This window comes from Pelecanus crispus, chromosome 1 (assembly GCF_030463565.1).
Source record: "Pelecanus crispus isolate bPelCri1 chromosome 1, bPelCri1.pri, whole genome shotgun sequence".
Classification (NCBI taxonomy): domain Eukaryota; kingdom Metazoa; phylum Chordata; class Aves; order Pelecaniformes; family Pelecanidae; genus Pelecanus; species Pelecanus crispus.
Window position 1 is genome coordinate 13,962,439 of NC_134643.1, and position 22,283 is coordinate 13,984,721.

At 40.2% G+C, this 22,283-nt stretch overlaps 1 protein-coding gene across 2 annotated transcripts in view; it reads left to right on the top strand.

Annotated features, from left to right (window-relative positions):
* The window catches only part of MAGI2 (membrane associated guanylate kinase, WW and PDZ domain containing 2), a 772,173-nt gene extending 755,411 nt beyond the window's left edge, over positions 1 to 16,762 (top strand). For both annotated transcript variants that reach the window (XM_075708348.1, XM_075708359.1), the window contains one exon: positions 15,963 to 16,762. In XM_075708348.1, coding sequence (XP_075564463.1) covers positions 15,963 to 16,762 — 800 coding nt within the window. The remainder of the gene's footprint in view (positions 1 to 15,962) is intronic.
* Positions 16,763 to 22,283: the final 5,521 nt, after the last annotated feature.

Genomic DNA, 22,283 nt, shown 5'->3' on the forward strand with positions numbered 1-22,283 from the left:
CCACTGTTTTCTCTAAAGTGAGAATCAATGGAAGAAGGTCCCTAGGAAAGCCTGGCATGTTTCATTCTCAGGCTCAGCAGTCCTGGCAACTTGCTGCTTCTGGCTTAACTAGTCCTACCATTTCCCAACTGGAGCTTTCATTAGTCAAAGCTACATTAAAATGCAACTTCCTAGAAGTATCTGAAAGCAATGAGTCTCATAACCAAATTACAAACAGGGCGTAAAGGTGGAGGAGGCTGAGGCATGACTTACACGTATAGGTGGACTCCATCCCTCCAGCAAGGCACAACCTCTTTCCCCAGAGGCTTTCTGCCTTGCACTGGAGAGGGGGCAGAAACACTGAATTTCACCCATGAGGAACATCTAGAAGCAAGATAATTCGTTTCCCTTCCCACTTTCACAGCAGGACATCAAAATCATACTTTCTATCAAGCTTGGTAGTTTTTCACTTAGTTTTAAGGGGCTTAAGAGGTTCTGCAGAAAGTTGTAACTTTTAGAGACTCCATCCCATTCACACTGAGATTTTGGAAAACATTTCCATTACCCTGTCTTGGAAATATGGATCTGGCCCTGAGCATGCTGGGCCAGAGTGTGGCACTAACACACACAGAGCCACGAGAACCAGAATCAATGAGGTTTGGTGAACAACGAATCTGTGTCTCAGGGTGGCACTGGCTGGCACTTGATGGATGCATACAACACTGGTTCTTTCCCTCTTTCTTCCCCTTTGTTTGACTTTGTTAAAAGGCGTGTCCTGGGGTTGCACTGCACATTTTTGGAATCTCTGTTGTTTCACACGATGCTAAATTATGTACAAAATGCACCCCGTGGCTTCATGACATTCAGGTGATTTTACAGAACTAGAGTTTAGATTCATTTTTGGCTATTTAACCGAAGAGTTCTGTATGTAAAATGTAAAGTTTCAGTATACACAAAAACGTTGCTGGTTAACAGATAAAAGGTAGAAGGTATTTAGCAGTAAGACATTTTTTAAGGGCCTGGAAGAAACTCCCAACTCATCTGTCAGCACTACCCCACCAAGAAAAACAAAAAATGTCAGAGTTGATACCAATACAAGGATTTTTCATATAAATAAATTGGCAGAGTTCTGAAATGCATTAAACCTTTTGCTTTTCATTTCTTATGACTCCTTCAAAAAGCACCTCAAGATGTACTCCACATCCATAGTCCAGGTGAATCTACGTACTGAATATATATGGACAGTAGTTTCAGTCATCCACTAATACTTAGACTTTCAGCATGCTTATTTGTCTTGGCTTTACAAAAATACTACTTTCCTGTTACATGTAAGCTTTTTACTCTGTTATTCTAAACTTACTAAGAATTCTCTGCTCTAACAATAGTACAATATCTGTATGTCACTGGTTCTGTTAATTCTAATGATTGGTCCTAGGCTGTTCCTCCCCTTCCTTTAGGAATGGTACCTTCCAGTCTCTCCATGTGCATGAAAAGTGACAAGCATGGGTCCCCATATTTCTACTTATTGGGCCACCCTAAAGACACGGTTTGTAAACTCTGCATGTGTATTATCTTTCTCTAATACTCTTATGTTTCTCACAACTGTTAATAGAGTCTTTTCCAACTTTTTCTTACATGCTAGCTCGCTTAGTAGTTTCTACAGTATTAGACTTTTCTTTCATAACCAATTATCTTAGATATCAAAGCAGCTATGCATTTTACAAGCATCTTTTAATATCCTAGATAACTGATTCTTCATGTTGCACTGCTGCTAGTGCAAGAAACAGAGCCACAGGTCTTCTGTATACCTGCTTTTTCTCATGACAAAAATTTACCCTCGGAATATGGCTTTTCAGGTAGAAAATCTTAAACTTTTGAGAACCAAAGCCGTAATTTTCCCCTTCCTTATGGTACTTGGCTTGCAAAAATATTAGTAATGTGAAGGTGGAAGTTAGGTGCTGATCGCAAACAATATTTGTATGCAGCCTCTTGAAGAAATAGCTAATGTAAAACTGAAGACTTTTTGGAACATGCTGTAAGTTAATACTTGTTTTTTAAACCCAGTGGCTATGCTGAATTTACACTTAGCACTTTGCACTTGATTTCGAGCTATTTTCTTCATAAATCAGATCCAACTGCACAGATTGTTCAGGTACATCAAATTTGTAATAGAGAGTCATGGCCCAGAAAGGATACCTGGAAAGCAAAGAAAAAGAAAAACTTATTTGTCCTATCTTTTGTTGATTGCTGTCATCACTATAAGCGCAGAAGTGCTCAGATGCATTCAGTCTGTCTGCTGTAGACTTCGCACAATTTAGTATATTTGCTAAAATTATAAGGCCAGTCTCACACTATTGAAGTAGACAGATTGGAAATAGAAAGGGCATTATACCCAAAGGTATCCTCCTAGCCTTTGAGCCTCAAGTGGCTCCTCCAGTGTGACTCCCACAGAATTCCTGCCCCCAGCACCCAGGCACTAAGCTGTGCTTAAGGAATCAGTCTTGTGCATGCAAACCCGGGTAATCTAATAAATTGCTTGCATGTGTTTCCAGTTATAGCTTATTCCCAATTTGTGTCTATAAATAAGAATTTTTTGTACACAGACTTGTCCCTATACCTTGCTAGTGCAGAGCTGGACACATCTAGAGGCCATTTGAAAATTGTAGCCATGTCGTTCAAGTGTGTATGTCACCGTCAGAGACCCCCTAGCCACAAAGAAGTTTCTGCACCGTGTAGAAATCTGAATTGCACCATTCCTTGCAGTCATTCTCACCTTACTTCTGCTTTGTTCTCCTTGGCACTTCACTAAAAGTAGTTTACAGAGATCATGAGGTTAAAAAATCCAGGCTAGTATTAGGGCCATTTTACAAGTCTTATTTGTCAAGCATAGGAAGTTCAGTGAACTGCCGTTCCAGCACAAGTGTTAGACATTTAGAACCATGGCTTTCTATGCATTATCTTTATTTTTCCTCCTATAGAATAATGGATACAGGAAATAAGTCTTTTTTCCTGAAATAAGTAGAAATGTAAAACCTCTATAAATAAAGCTAAAGTTACTTTTGCACAGTCACTCAGCCATGAATGGTTCTGATTATTTAGTTGGCAGGAAGTGTTAGGACAGAATTTTTTTCCCAGTAAAATATATCCAGAAAATCAAAAGCAATTTAGTTTGTGTTGTGGTTTAACCCCAGTTGGCAACTAAGCACCACACAGCCGCTTGCTCACCCTCCCCTGCCCTGGTGGGATGGGGGAGAGAATCGTAAGGGCAAAAGTAAGAAAACCCATGGGTTGAGATAAAGGCAGCTTAATAGGACAGCAGAGGAAGAGAAAACAATAATAATAATAATAATGATAAAAGAATATACAAAGCAAGTGATGCACAACGCAATTGCTCACCACCCGCTGACAGATACTCAGCCAGTTCCCGAGCAGCGATTGCTGCTCCCCAGCCAACCCCCCCAGTTTCTATACTGAGCATGACGCCATATGGTATGGAATATCCCTTTGGCCAGTTTGGGTCAGCTGTCCTGGCTGTGCCCCCTCCCAGCTTCTGCTGCACCTGGCAGAGCATGGGGAGCTGAAAAGTCCTTGACTAGCATAAGCAGTACTTAGCAACAACTAAAACATCAGTGTGTTATCAACATTCTTCTCCTACTAAATCCAAAACACAGCACTATGCCCGCTACTAGGAAGAAAATTAACTCTGTCCCAGCTGAAACCTGGACAGTTTGGTTCAACACCAAAAGCAAAATACATGATTGGTAAAAAACCTGATATCAGGTCAAATGAAAATATGCGTGCTATAAAGTGTTTCAATTTCAGGTGTTTTTAATGAAAGAATTTAGAGGGGGAGGATTTTCCTAAAGAGCAGATTTTGCACTGGGGCTTTTCCCAACCAAATTGTGGTTGTGCTACCATTTATTAGAGCACTGACCAAAGATGTAAGTCAAATTTCCCGATGCAGAACAGGTATATCAACCATTCTAGTGTGCCTCAGGAGATGCCCCTACCATAACATCATAGTGCAGTCTGTTATGAGTCTGCATGTCTCCCACAGGAATTTTTCCATTTTGTATAAATAAGCACGTGTGGAAGATGATCAGCAGGCTTACTTAAGTTAGATATAGCACAGGAGAGATGCAGGTGCTAGAAGGTCGTTTAGAAAGTACATCCAGATCAAGTGATATGTGCCTCTGCTTTCTTGCACTGTGGGTTTGGTAGCCCTTACTAGTGACCACTGCATTTATGTTTGCAAAAACAGATGAAAAATTGGAAGCTTATACTGTGTTGTTATCGGTTGAATACAGTTCAATCTTTCAGAATTCTCAAGTCAGCTGTAAACTGCATTCTTCCAGTTCTTTAACTCTGTTAGTATGTCTGAAGTTTTTATGTTTGTCTAATAAATGGCTGAAGCACCTTGGCCTGTACACTATAGCCAGATACTCCTACCCATTCAGAGTAGTTATCAGATAATCCAATTCATCCTAATTTTAATGCTCATTTTATAAACCTCTAGAGCTGAAGGTGGGTGTTATTCAAAACTTGAACTACCCCATACATCATTCATCTGATGTGAGTGCAAAAATCAATAGTCATTTTGGAAAAGTGCCCTTTCCTTCTGTGACCACCTTGGTGGAACTGCAAACATTCATTCATATTCCTGTTGCATTTCCAATACCACCTTCTTATTTCTAGTAATACCAACTTAATTTCAAGAACCTGTGGTATGTTAAAAAAAAAAAAAAAGACTAACTAAATGAATCAATATAGTGGTTAATAAAATTGATCTAAAACTATCAGCCAATTTGAATATGGGGTCCCAAAGGTTCTAGCTGTTTTATTGTTATGGGCAAAAACTATTCAAGGACAAAACTGAGTATTAAAATTTGCTTTACAAACATGTCTTTAGTATTTAATAAATATGTAGCAGCTGGCAGGAAAGTAGAACATCCTTCTGTTAAACAGTGTATGTGCATGTATATGTGGGTGTGTACAGTTATTTCTATCTTACAGCAAATTTCTATTTTAGAAGATATGTAGACCTTTTACACAGGTATCCCTTGATACAGAAATAGAAAACACAGTTTTGAAAAAAAGAGGGACGCATGGGAAGACATTTCCAGTTTTGTGGCAATGTTTCTGAGCTTTCAGGGAAGCAATACCTTCTCCTTACTTTTTAAATGCAAAAACACTGAGTCCTTTTCATAGTCCTAAACATTGCTTTGGCAATTACAATCCCAGTGGCTTTGGCCAGGCCAGCTGAATTCTCTAACCCACGATTCCTCCATTTGTATAACATGGATAGAAATATTTACTTACCTATCTCATGGGAGTGTTATGGGGATTAATTATTTAATGCTTGAAAAGTACTTTAAAGATTAAAATTCCTAGTTGACTACTCAGCATTCTTATTAAAGCAGAACCTCACTAATCCACACACATTATAATCCACACCAAAATTGGCAGTGTCCCCCCCACATCTGAGCAAAGATTTAATAATAAGGCTGTTGAACGAGTTCTCTTATTACTAAGGCTTAATTATTACAATATAACATTCTGGAGTAGATTTATTAATATGGTGTAAAGTGTAGATAATTACAGCTAAACTACAGTGAATAAAACAGATGAACAAACATTATCCCTGGTTTTGTTCACATAAACTGGCAAGCAGATTTACCAGCCAAAGAAGGGAAAAGTCCCACCCACAAATCTTTTTCTAATTTTTTTTGGTGGCTTCCTGTATTTCCACCCAGTTGATGATATTAAAAGATAAGCATCCAAAATACAGGGCCTGAAAGAACGCAGACACCCCTCTGCTTCCACAGCATCAGTTTTTCCTTTCTTCATGTAATCCAGAGAAATAGGAAAAATTGGAATTCAGTAACGCTTACTGTGTCCTTGCAATTTGCTGTAGGATTAAGTCCAGTCTCCTGCTGTTGCAGCGTAACGTCCCGTAAAATCCCTCTCCTGCTGCTCATTTCGCAGTCCCTCTCATTTGCAAATTTGCAAAGGGCGCCCAGTTAATAGCAAGACTGCATTGCTTCAACTTGTTTTTAATCAGAGTTAGCTTCCCTACGTGTCTGTGACGGTATCCTTACTATATAGAGCTCCATACCCCAAAGGGGACAGTATAAAGGCACAAACTGTTATTCCTGTGGCCTGGCTCAACAATTTTTATCATGAAGGTTGTTCAATAACTGCTTCAATGGCGAGACTTCAGGGGATCTAAAACCGGTTCCACATCTCTTCAGCACAGTCAGTTTTCTGCAATGGCATGCATTTCCCCAAAGGAAAGCAGAGCCACTCACCTATATTTTTACGTGAATAGTGATTCGGAGGGGTCAAACCTCATACTCTTTAGAAGGAGCTTGAAACTATTGTCTGTCCTCCTCTGACTTGAGAGGAACAAGAACATTTTACCTTTGTACCTCCTGACAAAGACTCCATCTCTAAGAACATCAGCTGAACTTCGGATGCAATGGCCTTGAACTGATTTACGTGATTTTTTTTAATTGATCTGTGGTTATCCAGGTGTAAGAAGAATCCATAAACAGCCATCAGCTTTTTCAGGGACAAGAGCACAGCCAGGAAAGTACAAAATGTTATATAAAAGTACAACAAGAGGCAATCAAGCTATCAGACACCAGATACCAGATATCAGATACCACATCAGCCCCAGCAGCAGGCGTGGTCCCAGGGTCAGCTCTGCACCTTCAGTGCCCAGCGGCCTCAAGTCTGAAAAGTTTGCTAAAGAACAACTAAACTAATTCTGCATCTTCTACCCTAAGCAGGACAGGAATACTTATTCATGAGCCTTGTAAATAAACCAAGTTATGTGTTTTGCTTAAAATCCTGCTGACAACTTAAGTGAGAACTGCCAACACTCAGTGCCTGCCAGAAACAACTTTCTAGGGGCATTTCGTATACAGTCAAAATGCTCTGAATTCCTCACTTACTGAATAAATTTTATGTATTATCTACATACCTTTAAAAATGACAGCTGTTTATTGACCAGACAGGATGTGATGCCTACTGTTAACGCCCATTTTAGCTGTTATAATTAATAATTTTAATATTTAAGTTTAATTAAGTGTGTAATATCCAACTCTTAAATTATTCAGTCTCTGCAGAAGGTTTTTCATTAATACCACACATTCTATTAACATATTTATGAACACCTTTGACTTAATGTGGCTTAATTCTATTAACAAAAACTAATTTTAAAGTAATTATCTTTTTTAATTATACAGTAACTTGCAATGTAGATTTTCCATCTCCAGCATGGCTCTGGAAGAGAACTGCTGAGGTTTCTGCAGCTTCTACTCTACTGCCTGACCAGACAGAAAAAATAAAACCCTCTTTACCGAAAGGATGAGGTTCTTTTGCCTCTGATCTGATAGATATGTGAGATGCTCAGCACTTCAGAAAGGGTACCAAACTGCCTGAAGGACCTAGTGAGTGAATGATAACGCGTGGTTAGAGCAGCATCACTCAAGACTAGCACTTAGGCCGTCCGTAGACTTAACACTGATGCAGCGGTGAGGAATTTGCTGTGTAGGATAAAAGCACTGTACAGGCTGCAACTTTTCATTGCAGCTGTTCACAGTGTTAGTGAGTAATCCTGTAATGTTTATGCGGATACGTTAACTTGATTCAAGGAAAAATCAAATTTACCAGGTTCACTGAGATTAGTGATCATGGTCATCGGTTTAAATATTTAATGAATAGGACTCTTTGCTAGATCCATATCTATTGAACAGGCTAAAATGGGTCTTGGAATGAGTGATAAACTGTGTATTCATAATCATCTGGCCTTAAGACTCACAGCCAGAAGCCTATTACAGTAAATTAGTAAACTGGTTTACTAAATTAATGTACCTGTTTCAGGTCTGAAATGTAATCTGTTTGTAAGTGTGGCTCTGCACTTTAGGTAGGTTTTTTTCCTGCATGGAAAAACTTCTTTTTTTTTATACTTGCTATTGTAAGGGCAGTGTTAAAATTAACTCGGTCCTGTTGTAAGGTGTGACTGATGTTGGAGAAAGCCAAATGATGCAGTGCCTAGGCATTATTACAAAATCACACTGAATTGCTTATGGATGTGATTTATATTTAAGGGGTGAACAATGACAGGGTAACCAGGAGAGGGCTAAAGTTAGATGCAGCACCCCAAGATCCTGGAGACAATCCAGTCCACCTGTTCTCCAGGGCAGAAACCCTGAGCGTTTCTGAATTCATTCATTATATTCTATGATTCTATGACTATCTCCTGTATGAGCCTGAAAGGTCTCAGGCCACTTACCTGCACTGACCCATGCTTGTTAAAAAGGGCCTGATGCGGGGTGATGGGTGTAAGATCTCCATGTCCATCCACTCAGCTCTGGTCCACAGCCTCCAAAAGGGCTTCCCAGAAGGAGCTCCCTAACACTGGTTGTGTATGCATTCAACAGAAGAGCAGACAACTATTTCCAGAGGTCTTCTGAGACACTTCTCTCTCTCTCTCTGACTCTTTAAGGCAATTAAATTATTATCTCAAGTGATTAGGACAGCAAAATACTGGTGAAGCAGTGCCATAATTAAACAACCAACTCAGGGAAAGGGATTTACTGAGGAAGCACTGGCTATAGTGTAGGATCAGAAACAGTGCAGAATAAGAACAGGAACTCTCCAAGTCAGATCAATCACTTCCCATGTTTCTTTATTAGCCATCTTTAAAGAATATGTTTCATAAAAAATTAAAAAGTGCTTTCATACATAGCAATTTCTACGGATTAAAGCCAACACAAATCAATATGTGTGACTTTCTTGTTTCAAGAAAACATTCACCATTTTTCTAAAGTGTTTTTAAATTTTTTTCCTCACAATATGCAGTTTTGCCCTCTCTTCACCAAGTTTAAATTTTCCCTTTCTCTCCATTCCCTTAGTTCCCTTAGCTCCAAAAACAAGCAATATAATCTCCTGAGCTTCTGCAGATTTGGTCTTCCAAGCATAACTAACAATCTGCTCTTTCTGAAGTGTGTTTCAATAATTCTCAAATTAGATCTCTGAACATGAAAGCACTTTTTCTAACAAACCTCCATGCAGAGTACAGAAATGGTGATGAAAGTGAATTTTACCTGAGTTGAGGTCATTCAAAGTCTCATCAGATAGCCCTTGCAAGGACTCTGTGAACACCACCTCTACTGTAAAAATATTTGGGGAATCTTCCTTTTAATATGTAGGTAAAGTATACAATGCAAGATGGATATAATGAACCCAAAGGAACTAAATTGTTGCTCATCAGTAATGATTAGCAACATGAAAAGAAGTAGGGCATCAGAATATAAATGGCACCGGGAAGTAAATAAAGCAGGGTGTAGAGCTGTGCTTCCTGGTGTTGGAATAGGTCAATGACTGAATTTTCTGCATGTAAAATTAAACGTTTGAAGTTTAGAGAGGAAATAAAACTATTCCTCATCTACCCTACATTTACAGTCACATCTCTTCAGTTCTTGTGGGCATCTGCAGAAGCCATGCCACCAATAGCTCCTAGCAGTAGTAGTGCCCCCCTCTTCCTGTATTAGACCAGTGACAAAAATAAAAATGCACAATGACTTTGGTGACAGACTAGGCCTGATGTTGTTTCATACTCCAAACATCAGTCTTTCTTAATGAATCATTCTACTTGTCTGAAAACGCCAAGCACAAATTTCAGAAGTAAAAGTTGCAGGGACTCAGGTGCATGTTTGCTTTCCTGTAATCTTTCATGACATTGATAGCTCACTCTGGTTACCCTGACCAACCATCCTCAACCTTTGCAAAAACAAATGTGCAAAGCCAAAAAACCCCAAATTACTAGAAAGCAGAAAAATTCCACTTTTAAGCAAAGTTACATTTACAAGCTACTATAAACATCCAGGGTCACCATGACATTACTGAGTACAAACAGGCAAGCAGTATGATGAATGTGGTTACCTTAAGATAGAACAAAATTAGATTAGGTTTTATTACATCAGAAACAAGATTTCACAATACCAAACAGACCACTTAACTGCATGTGTAGGAAAGGAAAAGTAGATCATACACCAAAATAACTGAGTATAACAGGGATTTATTTTTGTAAATTTATATGGCATGTATGTTATTTTTGTACATAGAATCAACATTTTGCACCCATAGCACACTGCCATCGTAGCTTAAAAAAAAAAGTGTAAGGGCAATGTTAACGATAAAAAGGCTATCCCACCTGGCTGTGCCCATGGTGACTGACCAAAGGCCCATAGCATAACAGAAGGTGCCTAAATCCATTGCTGTTTATTTCCAGAGCAATTGGTGTTGAGGGTTTTGAACACGGATAAAGCAGTGGAAAGGGAGCCAAGGAAAGTGTAATTTTAAGCCAAGCAAAGTGTAATTTGTGAGAAAACATTTGCATAGCACTAATGAATAAAGAAGAAGTGCAAGTTTATAGCCAGAAGTATGGGGAGCCTGTAAGGTGGGGCAGAGCCCATTGCCACTCACTTTCCAGGAGAAGCTGGGGGAAAGTGTGCCATATCATGTCATGTTTGCATGAGACTAACTGCTGGAGAGAAGATACCAAGACCTTTTCTAACCATCAAAACCTCAGAGAATCATTTATTTCAGGAGACAAAGGGTGCTGTATGTCTGGGTTGTGGAAGCTCCAAGATGAAAGATTAAAGGTTCTTTAAATATTCTGAAATATCCCTCCTTAGAGAGCATTAAAGACAAGCTGCAGGAGACCAATGCAATCAGGAACATCACAGACATGTCAAGCTATAATGAGAAAGAGCCAAATGCATTCCTGGTGTAACACTGCCAACATTAGTGGATACTCAGCAGGGGACAATTTGCCCCTTTTTTTTTATTAGCGGCATCTGCAAGAACTGTTTGCCACCTCCTGGCAATACATAATTTGGGAAAATACAAAATTGGGAAGAAAAAATAAAGCACCGTATTTTTTATTTAATCAAAACCCCTTTGATTCCCTAGGAAAATAATTCGGGGAAGATACAAAAACAGCTGCTTAGACATTTCAGAAAATGTTTCACTCAGACAACTGAAAGTGTTCAAAGCTTTAATATATTGTTCATTATTCACATGATTTGGAAATGAAAAAGGCATTGAGATTTTATTGTACTTAAGCAATAAAATGTGATGTCATTTTTACTTTTAACATTACTATTAAATATTACATAAATTAATATTAGTACTTTATGGTTAATTTTATCTGATGAAAAATCCCATATTCTTGATAAACTGCCAAGCAATTATTTAAGTTATTTTGATGCAAAAGGAGATCCTAGTAACAAATTAGGGTCTGATCTATCTTGACCTGAGATCTTGGCAGAACAGATAAGCAAGACGAGAGCTGACAGAATCTTAGAAGGGCAACCTGTAAAAAAACATAAGTGTTGCAGGAAATTAAATAAACTTATCAGTAGGCTGAGTTTTTGACTCTGACTTATTACCTAGGTAATGCTCAGAAAGTAAGAGTGACACACTTCCCTTCTCCATTAGCAGTAAAGCCAGGTTTGTTTTGCTAGTGATTCAGGTGTAAGCCATCAGCAAGCACTGGATCCAAGTAGAAGACTAGCCTTTAGTTAAGAGAGGAGCAAGTAGATACATGAGAGTAGTGCCCTCGTTTCCACTCCATTGAACGTGTGGAAGCTGACGTAGCAAAGAAAACAATTCATGTATATGGCAGTTCTGCCTCAAACAAAAAAGCCTCTAGACAAAAAACTTCTGCTCCTGATGTTCCCCCCTGTCACTCTTCCTCCAAAATGGCTGTGTTCATCTCCTACTTGTCCTCCTACACACTCAAGTCTTGTGTCTGTGGTCTCTCTTACTCAGGTAGCAATCCACTCCTTGCCTGGGTGTTATGTGAAACAGGTCATAGGTGAGTCATTCTTACACATCCCATGGAGAAGTGCCGCCAACCTGCATGACAGTAGCTTGTGGAAACTAAAAGCCACCCAGAAAACACCTACTACATTACACTAAATCAGATGCCATCACAGCGACAGATAATAGTGCTGCTCCCAGCTCATTTATCTTGTCTAAATTAGTAGGTCAAGGGAGATTTTCTCCCTTCAAAGAAGGGAGGAAGGCATCTATTAGCTTTCAGTGAGATGTATACCCTTGACAAACAATTTATCCCACGGTAAGGATGATATCCATAGTGACAAAGTCAGAAACAAATTTAAAACTACATCATCCCTAAATCTCTCCAGCAGTTTCAACTGAATGTCATATCCTTCACTTCTGCTTGTAAGTTGTTTGGGCATTAGTAGTTCATGCTCTATTAAACAAATACTGTCTTCAGTTCCTCCCAGAGATAAAAGGAGAAAAAAGTAAAATCATTGCTCTGTCTTTGATTTAGTATGTTTGCAAAATATTTTGAGATATTTTGGAATAACAGACAGTAAAAGTAAGTTATGTTCACACTTAACACATAGGTTTAATATAAAGCTAAAAAAACACAGAAAAAAAAATTATTCAGAAATATTAATAACTCTCTCCAAAATGCATCTGTAACCTCAGAATAAGCATAATGACAAATCGTTAGTTTAGTTGCTCTGCAGAACAAAATTTTGCATTTTTCTCCTGTTTATATTTGTTATGGAAAAGCAATCATTTTAGTGTTGGTTGAACAAGTCCAAATGAACCCTTACAGCTTGAACACAGCTCTTTAAAAGGTTTTTCTTTTGAGCAACAAATTATTTACATTACTGCACTTTGCTCTACTCTAGTAAATTTTGAAATTTTCCCATAATGTTCAAACATTACAGGAAAGTAGGCTACAATACCCTCACATCAGTATTCTCCTCACTAGCCAGTGACATATTGCAACAATGGCTTGTTGACACTAACATCTACCAAGGCTGAGGATGACTTTCTACATAATTTCATTTCATGTGAAAGAAAAAGCAGGTTATGTTGGGGTTTGGCTGTCTCAGATTGATGGTACTTAAACGTTATAGAAAGTTGTTTTGTCACGTTCTTACTTGCAAGTACTATATTGCCACAGAATATGAATGGTAGTTTTATTTCACGGCAGCTTTTTCCCCCAGCCACTGGAAATACAGCCTATATAGGTGCCTCCCCAGCAAGAAGGCCAGGCACAGTATTTTAAACAAACTGCAGCCAGAGGCCCACCTGGGTTTCTCCCACAGCCAAAGTTCCCTTTAAGCTGTGGCTACAAGTTGTCTTGCTTAGTTGGCCAGGTTGTCTTTTCCTTAGGGTTTTCTGGGGAAGAGGCAGAAATCCAGTAATGCATATAATATTGCATGTCCTAGTTTATGGATATCTATATTTATATATCATTACAAGCAACAAATACATTGATTCACTTTTGCTGAAGTAGGTTCTAATCTGCTATGATTTCTCACTGCAACATTTGGTGGTTTTTCTCTCCCCTCCAAAAAAGAAAATAGAAAAAAAGGAAAATTGTCTAGGGGGACAGTGCATTCATAAATTGGTTCTCTCGTCTCTAGGGAATAAAACAGCAGGCCATGCATCCCCAGCGCTCCTCCTCTGAGTGTCCCACAAATAACTGGTACAACATTGCCCTTCGTGCCTCAGAGGAGCTGTGAGAGATGTTTGCCACACTGGTTTCAAACTGTGACCACCCGGCTTGTCCTCCTGATGAGAAACAGCTGATTTGAGCATAGTGGCACATTTTGCACAGAGGCAATCTTGTTAGCCAAAAGCATCTTGCTGCTCCAGGCCATTGGATGTTTTCACTGGTGCACAGTGATACTTCCCAAAGTAACAAGCTATTTCTGTAACTTCAGATGCTCTCAGAGCCTTGCATGAGATCTGGTAGTGACCCACTGCTCTTCACTGCCACTCAGTGGAAAACATCATCTCAAGGAGAACAGGGAAAGATGACTGTAATTAAGTCAAATACGTTGGTCTGGCCAACGCTCGGCACCACCTCTACACTGAGGAGATGTGACAATGCCACAAAAAGCTCAAACTTAATTCTCTAAGGCCCAAGGTGGCTTGTTCAGTGCTAGCTCAGGTAGGTCGTTGGTGCACACAGACAGCTAGCTTCATGCTGTTCAGCAGAGTCCTGGGATAGTTTTAGAGCACCAGGCAAAGTGACCTGGACCCCACGCATGGTCCCTGATTCAAGTGTTAGCCAAAATGGGAACCCCTGGATTTCAGATCTAAAAAGAGCTGGGGTGGGGTCTGTGCCTCCACCGTCAGGCACAGCCTGCAGTCCCGTACCGGGGGGGCGGCGCTGAAGAGCAGAAGCAAAGAAGCAGCCCACTGAAGCAGATGCTTTTTGTAGGCAAGCTCCTAAGAGCTGATCACTCTACATGCCTGAGCCTTCCTTTTATTTTTTCTTGCTCAAGTGCCAAGCAGGGAGCAGATGGTACATTACTCAGCCTTAACTGGAGGGTAAGAATGTGTGATTTTTTAAAAAAAAATTCAGTTGAGACCCTCAGCCCATTTAGATTCCCAGCTCAAAGTTTATTTGTCTTACACAGAACTTGTACTTTCTCCCCTCTCAAATGCTAATCCTCTCCACACATATGCTCATTATGCAAAAGCATATGACAAACACCATCTGGGAAAATAAATAGCTCCTCAGCTAACCACGCTGCTCCCTCCCTCTACGTCACCCACCTCACTATTGTCTCTCCTATTTTTATCTGCAAGACAGCAATCACTCAATCAAGATATTAACTTAAAAGTACTGTCTCAGTCAAGCAAGCTGCAGATCCCAGGCTGGGCAATAAAACCCATTCCATTTTTCGAGGTGATGTGCATCTTCACGATAATTTATAGGCAGCCATAGCACTGAGGAAAAAAAAAAAATGTATCTTTTAAAGGACAGTTGATATCTCTGAGAGATCCTAGTCCTGACCTGCAGATGTCCATGCTTGTTTTTCAGCTAGAAGGTTGCATTTTCTCGCCGCTTGAAATATGCGGCTCTTGCCACAAGTTCCACCTTGTTTCCATGGATCCCTGAGATAGTCCTTCATCTCTGACAGACTATTGCTCATACCGTTCAGAGCCAGGCAATGGTGCTAAGCAGGGAATGACATTAGCCAAGTTCAGTGATTTCTCTAACCTCTATGTAGATGGGTAAGAATAGGAGTCGTGCTGTCATTAGTCATGATGGATTTGTTGTCTGCCGGAATGTTAATCAAAAGAAATCGTGTATGCAAGAGAAAAGCACCTCAGAATATTCTAATTTGCACCAATGGATTAGGAAAATCATCATGATTCAGCAAAGGAGATGTCTATTTAGCTAAATTAAACAGGATCTGCACAATCCAACCATATTGTGTTGAGCCTAAGTAACCAGGAGAAATTCAAAATGCACAGCCAAGAGACTCAGTGACTGATGCTGTGATATAAAGGCAGAGCTTTGTAAGTACCCTGTAAGAATTGTGGGACCATAAACACTGCAATATTTTATCTGTTTAGAAAAAATATGAGACAAAATTCAATGATGACCTTATCTGAGCTACAAATTCTTGTCAATTATTATATGCTTGTAGGGACATGTTTAATAGATGACAGAAAGTCCTTCTCATTTGTCCTCAGAGACAGCGCTGATATTGCCCAGCTAAGAAATCCATTATATGGCTACAAAAGAGGCAATTTGATTTCATGAGCACGTGCCTTTATTATTTTAAGAATAATTTAACGTAGGCAGAGGAAAGCAGAATCTGTCTGAAAAAAGACCGGGGTTTCCAGCATTTGCAGTTACCAGCCCTGTGGTTCGTGATTCTCCTGAACTTTATTTTGGGGGGGCAAGGAAAATTATTTTTGTTTTCGTCCCCATTGACTCCCCTGGGAGTTTTGCCTCACCTGAGACAGAGGCGTTTAAGTCTTGTATACCTAAGACAGAGGAGTTTAAGTTTGGTATGTGGTTTGGGTGTTGATGTTGCTCAGAATACATATGCCTATGCAATACCCTCTCCGTGCTGCTGAATACACCCTTAACTCCCTTCTCTTTGTTGTTACAACAGACGAACCAAACTCCTGGAGTGCTCCCTCTGCCACCTCCCCAGGCCTGCCGGAAGTAGCTCTTTCCCTCGAAGACATAATCTCACCATTATCTTCATCACATATAGCCCCACCCTCTGACCCTTCTCACCAGATAAGCCCTGAGCCAACATGGGATATCAAGAGGGAACATGATGTAAGGAAACCAAAGGAGCTTTCGGTGAACGGTCACAAAAAGAAAAGGTTAGGAGAACAAAGAGAAAGGTCAGCAAGTCCTAAAAAGGTAGACAGGTCAAAGCATGAAGAGGCTTCTTGGAAAGGATATTCAGAAGGCAAAAATAAGACCACTGATGGTGGCAGGCCCACCTCAGAAAGCAAAGTGGTGGGACACAGCATAATGATCGAGGCTGGTGCGAGAGAGCACGTGTGTGCTGGAACCAGTGATGAACAGTTTGGGAGGCTGAGGAAGCCAGAAAGCAAGAGAGGAGGATCTCTTAGCAAAAAAGAAGATCACAAATCCACAAATGCCAGTGAGAAGAAGTCAGCTGCAGCATCTGACCATGTCAAGCTTGATACAGGTGCTACCAAGACGTACAGTAGCAACCGCTGCAGCTCGCCTGGAATTGATACGGACCACAGCCCGAGGGACCCTGATGGGAAACCCGGCGAGTTCCCCAGGAAGGGACATCTCCACTCCATCAGCACTCGCAGCACCAACACCACAGTTCGAAAGGCAACGGTCTCCCCAGGGCCGTGGAAAATCCCTGGCTCAGATAAGCTACCTAGCGTCCTGAAGTCTGGTACTTCTGCCATGAGCAGATAAGCAAGGGACTGTTGCCCTCTAACTGTCTCAAACTGATGCAGAACGTTCTTCTTAGTTTTTGTCTCACATTGGTTTGTTTTAATTTATTTTAACTATCACACATATACACAAAGCATTGAGGAATGAAAACATTAGTGTGTCATTCCATGACAATGTGCACAGTATCTAATAAGTTCAAAAGCATATAGTCAACACGGAGATTTAAAATCGACCCTAAAGTCCCAGTTCCATTTTAGGGACTTTGGCAGCTATGGAAGAAACCAAAACAATATGAAGGACAGTACATCAGAGAAGGATAGTGCAGTGTAGCTTTAGCTTTTTTTTCCCACTGCATGAAGGACTTGGATTTCATTCAAACTTTATATCAAGAAACTGGAACAAGTTAGAGCAATTGCAAACTGGAACATCGCCTTAAATAAAACTGCACGGAGCAAGCTGAAGCTGAGAGAGGATCTTTTCACGGAGCTAAAATGTTGTAAATAAATTGTTCTCGACATATCTAGACAGGGGTTAAAGGGTTTATTTGAAGCATCGTTGGAACTGTACACCCATGACACGTCTCCACTGTTAACGCTTTGGGATAGTCCACATGATACCCTGTAGCATAGTTCACTGGGCGCTACGGGAGGAGTGGGGAATCCAGTGGATTAGTTCCTGTGATACCATTTCTACTGCCATTTTTGTGAACAAACCATGTTTCTGTACATTGGAAAGGAGTTAGGGTGGAGTTGTACTTGCAAATTATTCTCAAAAGTGATTTATTACAGGTTCCCCAAATCCTGCGAGGTAGCACACAAACCAATTGGTCAGGCTCAAAACCCAGACATCTGCAAGACCCTTGCAATGAAAAGAAGAGTGCTACAGAGAAAAAGCTGCAGTTTCCTTAAGGAAAGGCCTTTCGCTCCTGCAGAAAATGAGAGCTTCACTTATCAACAGTGCTATGTTTCATACCCATCTACATTTAGTTAGGACACTCTCACCTTTCATCCCCTCAGTTTGGCAGAGCAGGTGCCTCTAAGGTACATGTTAACAATAATTAGACTGGTTTCTGAAATCCAGTTGTCAGTGTCCTCATTCAGTAAATTTGATATATTTCCATTCTTAAAATGGTTTCCATTTTATCGTTTCTTCCCTACCTCCATTTTTTTTTTTTTTTTTTGTCTTTTATGTTTTTATCTTTCTTGCTTGTCTGTTTTGAATTTCAAGCCTTAAGTGCCAGGTAAACATTCCAGTCTGCCTTCACAGGAAATAACTCCAAGTTTAGTCAATCAGTCATTATCCTGTTTCAAAAAGATGCGTATGTGTCTGTGTAAGTGTGCATATGCTTATTTGTCTGTCAAAATTGAAACAAAATCCTGGGCAATAATGCATTGGTAATTAAAAAAAAAAAAAAATCATAAAGCTAAGTACTGTTGAAAATTCATATTTAAAAACTAATGTTCTCTAGCAATCTTAGTTCCTCACATGCTCTGCTGACAAATTAGATTGAGATTGGCTTTGTTCCAAGAAATTAGCACATTACTGTATGTCTCAAACATTGCACTGGACTGAGAAATTTATAGGCATGTTTCTTCCTGTCCAACTATTTGAAAAGCCTCAAGTCAAGGATTTTGCAGCTTTCAAACAATTTTTTTAGAAAGAAAAATCCATTTATAATTTCTAAAAAAGCACAAGTCCATGTAGCTGTTTATAAAACTCTTATTTAATGAAAAAAAAATCTTTATCCCCTGAACTAGAATCCAATATAATTTGCCATTAATTTATTGAATCTGATTTTGGACAATGCTTCTGTAGTGTAGATGCACGACCCAGTATCTTATTTTTATGTATAAAGAAAGCAAACAAAGAAATCTGAAAAACAGTTGAGATTATGCTTGCATAAACTCTAATTTGCACAGTTCACAGCTACTCCTTGTGCAGTAATTGCTTTATGCGGCTGTAATCGATAACCTGTGAAGACAGCACATCATCTAAACCCCATTCCAAATAATATTTCTGTGTAGTGTTAGCTGTGAATTTACCCTGTACAGCTCTATCTCTATAAATATAATTCCATGTATTAATAGTCACAGAAAGGCTGTAAGTGAGCAACTATTTTTATGAAACGCACCATTATGGATAAATTAACTTTTACAGAAATCTTGTTTACTGTATGATATTCTAAACCACTGTCAAATAAAATATATATCCAAAAATCTTTTTTTTTTTCAATTGTACATAGTCTGTGTTAATTTTGAGTGACAGGCTTCAGTGTTACACCGAGAAATAATTCCTCACATGCATATGAGTAGAATGAATTAACTGCTGCATTATAAAAAAGGGAATGCTCAGTTCTGATTTCTTACTCCAAAGAGGGGTACAGTTTAAGAATATACATGTAGGTGACCAAACAAATTCCGGATAGGCAAGTTAAGGTGTATGAGGCTACACAGATGCAGACAAATCTCTCCCTTGGTGGAGAAGCCTGAACTCTTATTCTCCTTCCAGTCCCAGGAGACACAGGACTGGGGTGGCCAGACTCCCAGCACTGAGACACAACTTCTGAGTGTACACCATATTTACAAAAGGCATCTGGCAGCTCTAACTAGCCCTAGAAAGGTTTGCTTACAAACCGAGTGAAGAGGGCATAATTTGATTTCCAGTTAACAATGTCTCAGACTCTACCATCATTAGGATGTAAAAATAATGGTAACCATACAGCCTCTTCTGGGGCCTAATCCATCCCCCATCAAACAGAACAGAAGAATGCTCCTTATCTTCACTTAGGCAAAATAAATCACCGCTTTACAGACTGTAGGCACTGTAAGATGTGCTGGCTGGAAAATTACCGATATTTTTCACACAAAAATTATGGTTTTTAAAATAAATATTTCCTTTTTCTTTAAAATATAGTTTTCTTAAAAAAAAAAAAAAAATCCCTCATAGACCCTGAGTCAGTTTCTGCAGAGCCTTTTTTTTCAGAAGATTAATGTTCCATGTAAAAAATTTCAACCACCTGAACTAATAATATCATTTTTCTTTACAATAAACACATAGCAAATTTGAAGCATCTTTAATACTCCAAAAATATTTGCTGCTCTTTAAATAGCCACCATTTTCATGGTTGGAAATCTGAGTATGGGCCTGATTCAGACCCAGAGGTATCACAGGGAAGCATGCTGAAGCCATATAGCCTCCCCCTGTCCAACTTTTTCTGTTAATGACATGTCCTTTCTCTTTTAAACATAGTAGTACAGCATTTGCATTGCATTGCCATTCTTATGACCACTTTTTATCTACTTTTTTATACCTATGCAATAACACAGGAATTTGGATGTTTATTTCGATGCAGATTCACTGCTCCAAACTCCAGTGCATCGGTGTAAGTAAGCTTGCCTGCATGTGATCAGCAATGCACATTTGGGGAGGAGTTTTGGTAAAAGCGGATAGGCAGACATTGGTGCAGCCCTTTTCTTAATCAGTGGCAAATGTTGGCGCTGGGGCTCACTCTCTCTCCAGGTATTTCTCTGCTTAGTACCTTTAGGAATTCCACACAAACTGCAGAGCCCAGAAGAGCAGATCTTCAAACAAGTTTAATAAAAAAGCTAGAAAATTTAACAACTCCCACAGTGTCTCACCAAAGGTGCCATCTTTTCTTCCAGAAAGCTCCTGGACTGACAGCACTCTTCATTTAGGTACAACAGAGCACAGGCTGCACTGGTTTCACTACACTGCCCTCCCCTAAACAGGAGGGACATCCATAGCCCATGTATCTACCTACTCCATGGCCTCAGTGATAAGACTACCAACAATTTAGCACCAGTGTGGATAGCTGTCTGCTAGGAATTGATGCAGAAGTTCAAGCATGGCTCCATTTCTTCCCTGATATTTTTGTCTCCCGTCTGAAAGTGCAGCCAACCACCATTGCCAAGAATTTCTCATCTCCCATCAAAGATCAGCTTCATCCTGATTTGTGCTGTCTCTGCTGAATACAAACATCTCATGCTTAGCCTCCTCTACATCCCAGGTGCCCTCAGCACCACCAGATCTACCCTGAATCTCTTCTCTTCCTTCACAGCTCCCGACTGCTCTTCTTCTTAATCCTACCTCTGAGGTAAGTGCTGCTGTCTTTCAGTGCATTGAAACTTCCATTCTCCGTTTTCCCCTTCTATCCCTCAGAACTTTGTCTTCCTCTTTTTTCCTCTTTCCTTCTGGCCCTCTCTCACCAGCTGATATCATTTGCCACTCTCAACCTCTACCTTACATGTCTCCGCAGCTCCACATTAGACACCTCTGCTGAGAGGTGTCATCACCAGTTACTCACACTGGACAAGTCATTAACATACTCCTGGGTGTCATATAAACATATAGACATACCCAACACCTTGTATTGAAGCCCAACCCAAATCATCTACCATGGCCTCCAGAAACAAGCAGCGGTTACTGACTAGACATACTAACTCTACATGCAGCCAGTAACTCCCTTTGCAAGTACAAATAATGTTTTTTCTTCAGTGCTATTATAGCTAAATGTCTATACTGATAATGATCCAAGCATTCAGGCCAGGTTTTGTGGCTACCACATGCTATGATCTCTACTGGAAGTCTCCAAATTCATTTTATAAAGGCAAGGACAGACAAAGCTGCAGGCACATTTCTTTCTTAGCCACTACACTCTTTCTGTACACCACTGCTGTAGCAGAAAATGGGGCCAGAACTGCAGAGGTGTAAGTAGAAGAGCACACCTCAGCTAATGAGGATCTCGCCCTCCACGTTTCTCCTTGCTTGGAGGGAAGCTTTGGTGTGAAGGGGAAAAGTTTCTTGGTACACGGCCATGGAGCTCAAAGTTAGAGAAGGCTTTGGACTTGCTCAGGGATGACTGATCTCATTAGGGATTTATTTCACAGTTCACTTCTGTGCCTCCAAAAAAGTCCTTTCCCTCTTTTGTCTCCTTGACGCCTAGGGTATTTTTGTAATTGTTGCTAAAAAGGCCGCACAGGCAAGGCAGGCTGCCTACTCTCACATCTAATAGAGGACTTGGAGAGAATTTCCATGGCTGTGTCATGCAGAGCTCCCACCCCCGCATCTATTAGAGTCAAGGACATCTATCGTGTCAGAGCCGAACATCACCTTTACCTTCACAACTGTCATCGAAACAGTGAGCCTTTTTAATTAGCCATTACTCCCAAAGGAAAATCCAGTGCACCATCTGGACAGAAACAGCTGTGCTTCAGGAGGGGCCAGGACTCAAATGTCACCTATGCCCCAAGCCCCTTGCTGGACAGCCCGCAGGTCCCCTGCTCAGCACCCAGGACTGGCTTCTCCCTTGGAGCAACAGCCTCTCCCCACCACCCGAATAAGTACCTGTAGGCTCTGCGTAGACCTTCAGCCTCCTGGAGCCAGAGCAGGCATGCTCACTCCAGCCATCAGGGTCCCAAAATATTTTTCTTGGTATTTCTAACAATGACATGATCGCACATTTATCTCCATAGCTGATACCTAAGCTTAGAGTATTTTTTTTTAAATATGTTGTCAAGACACA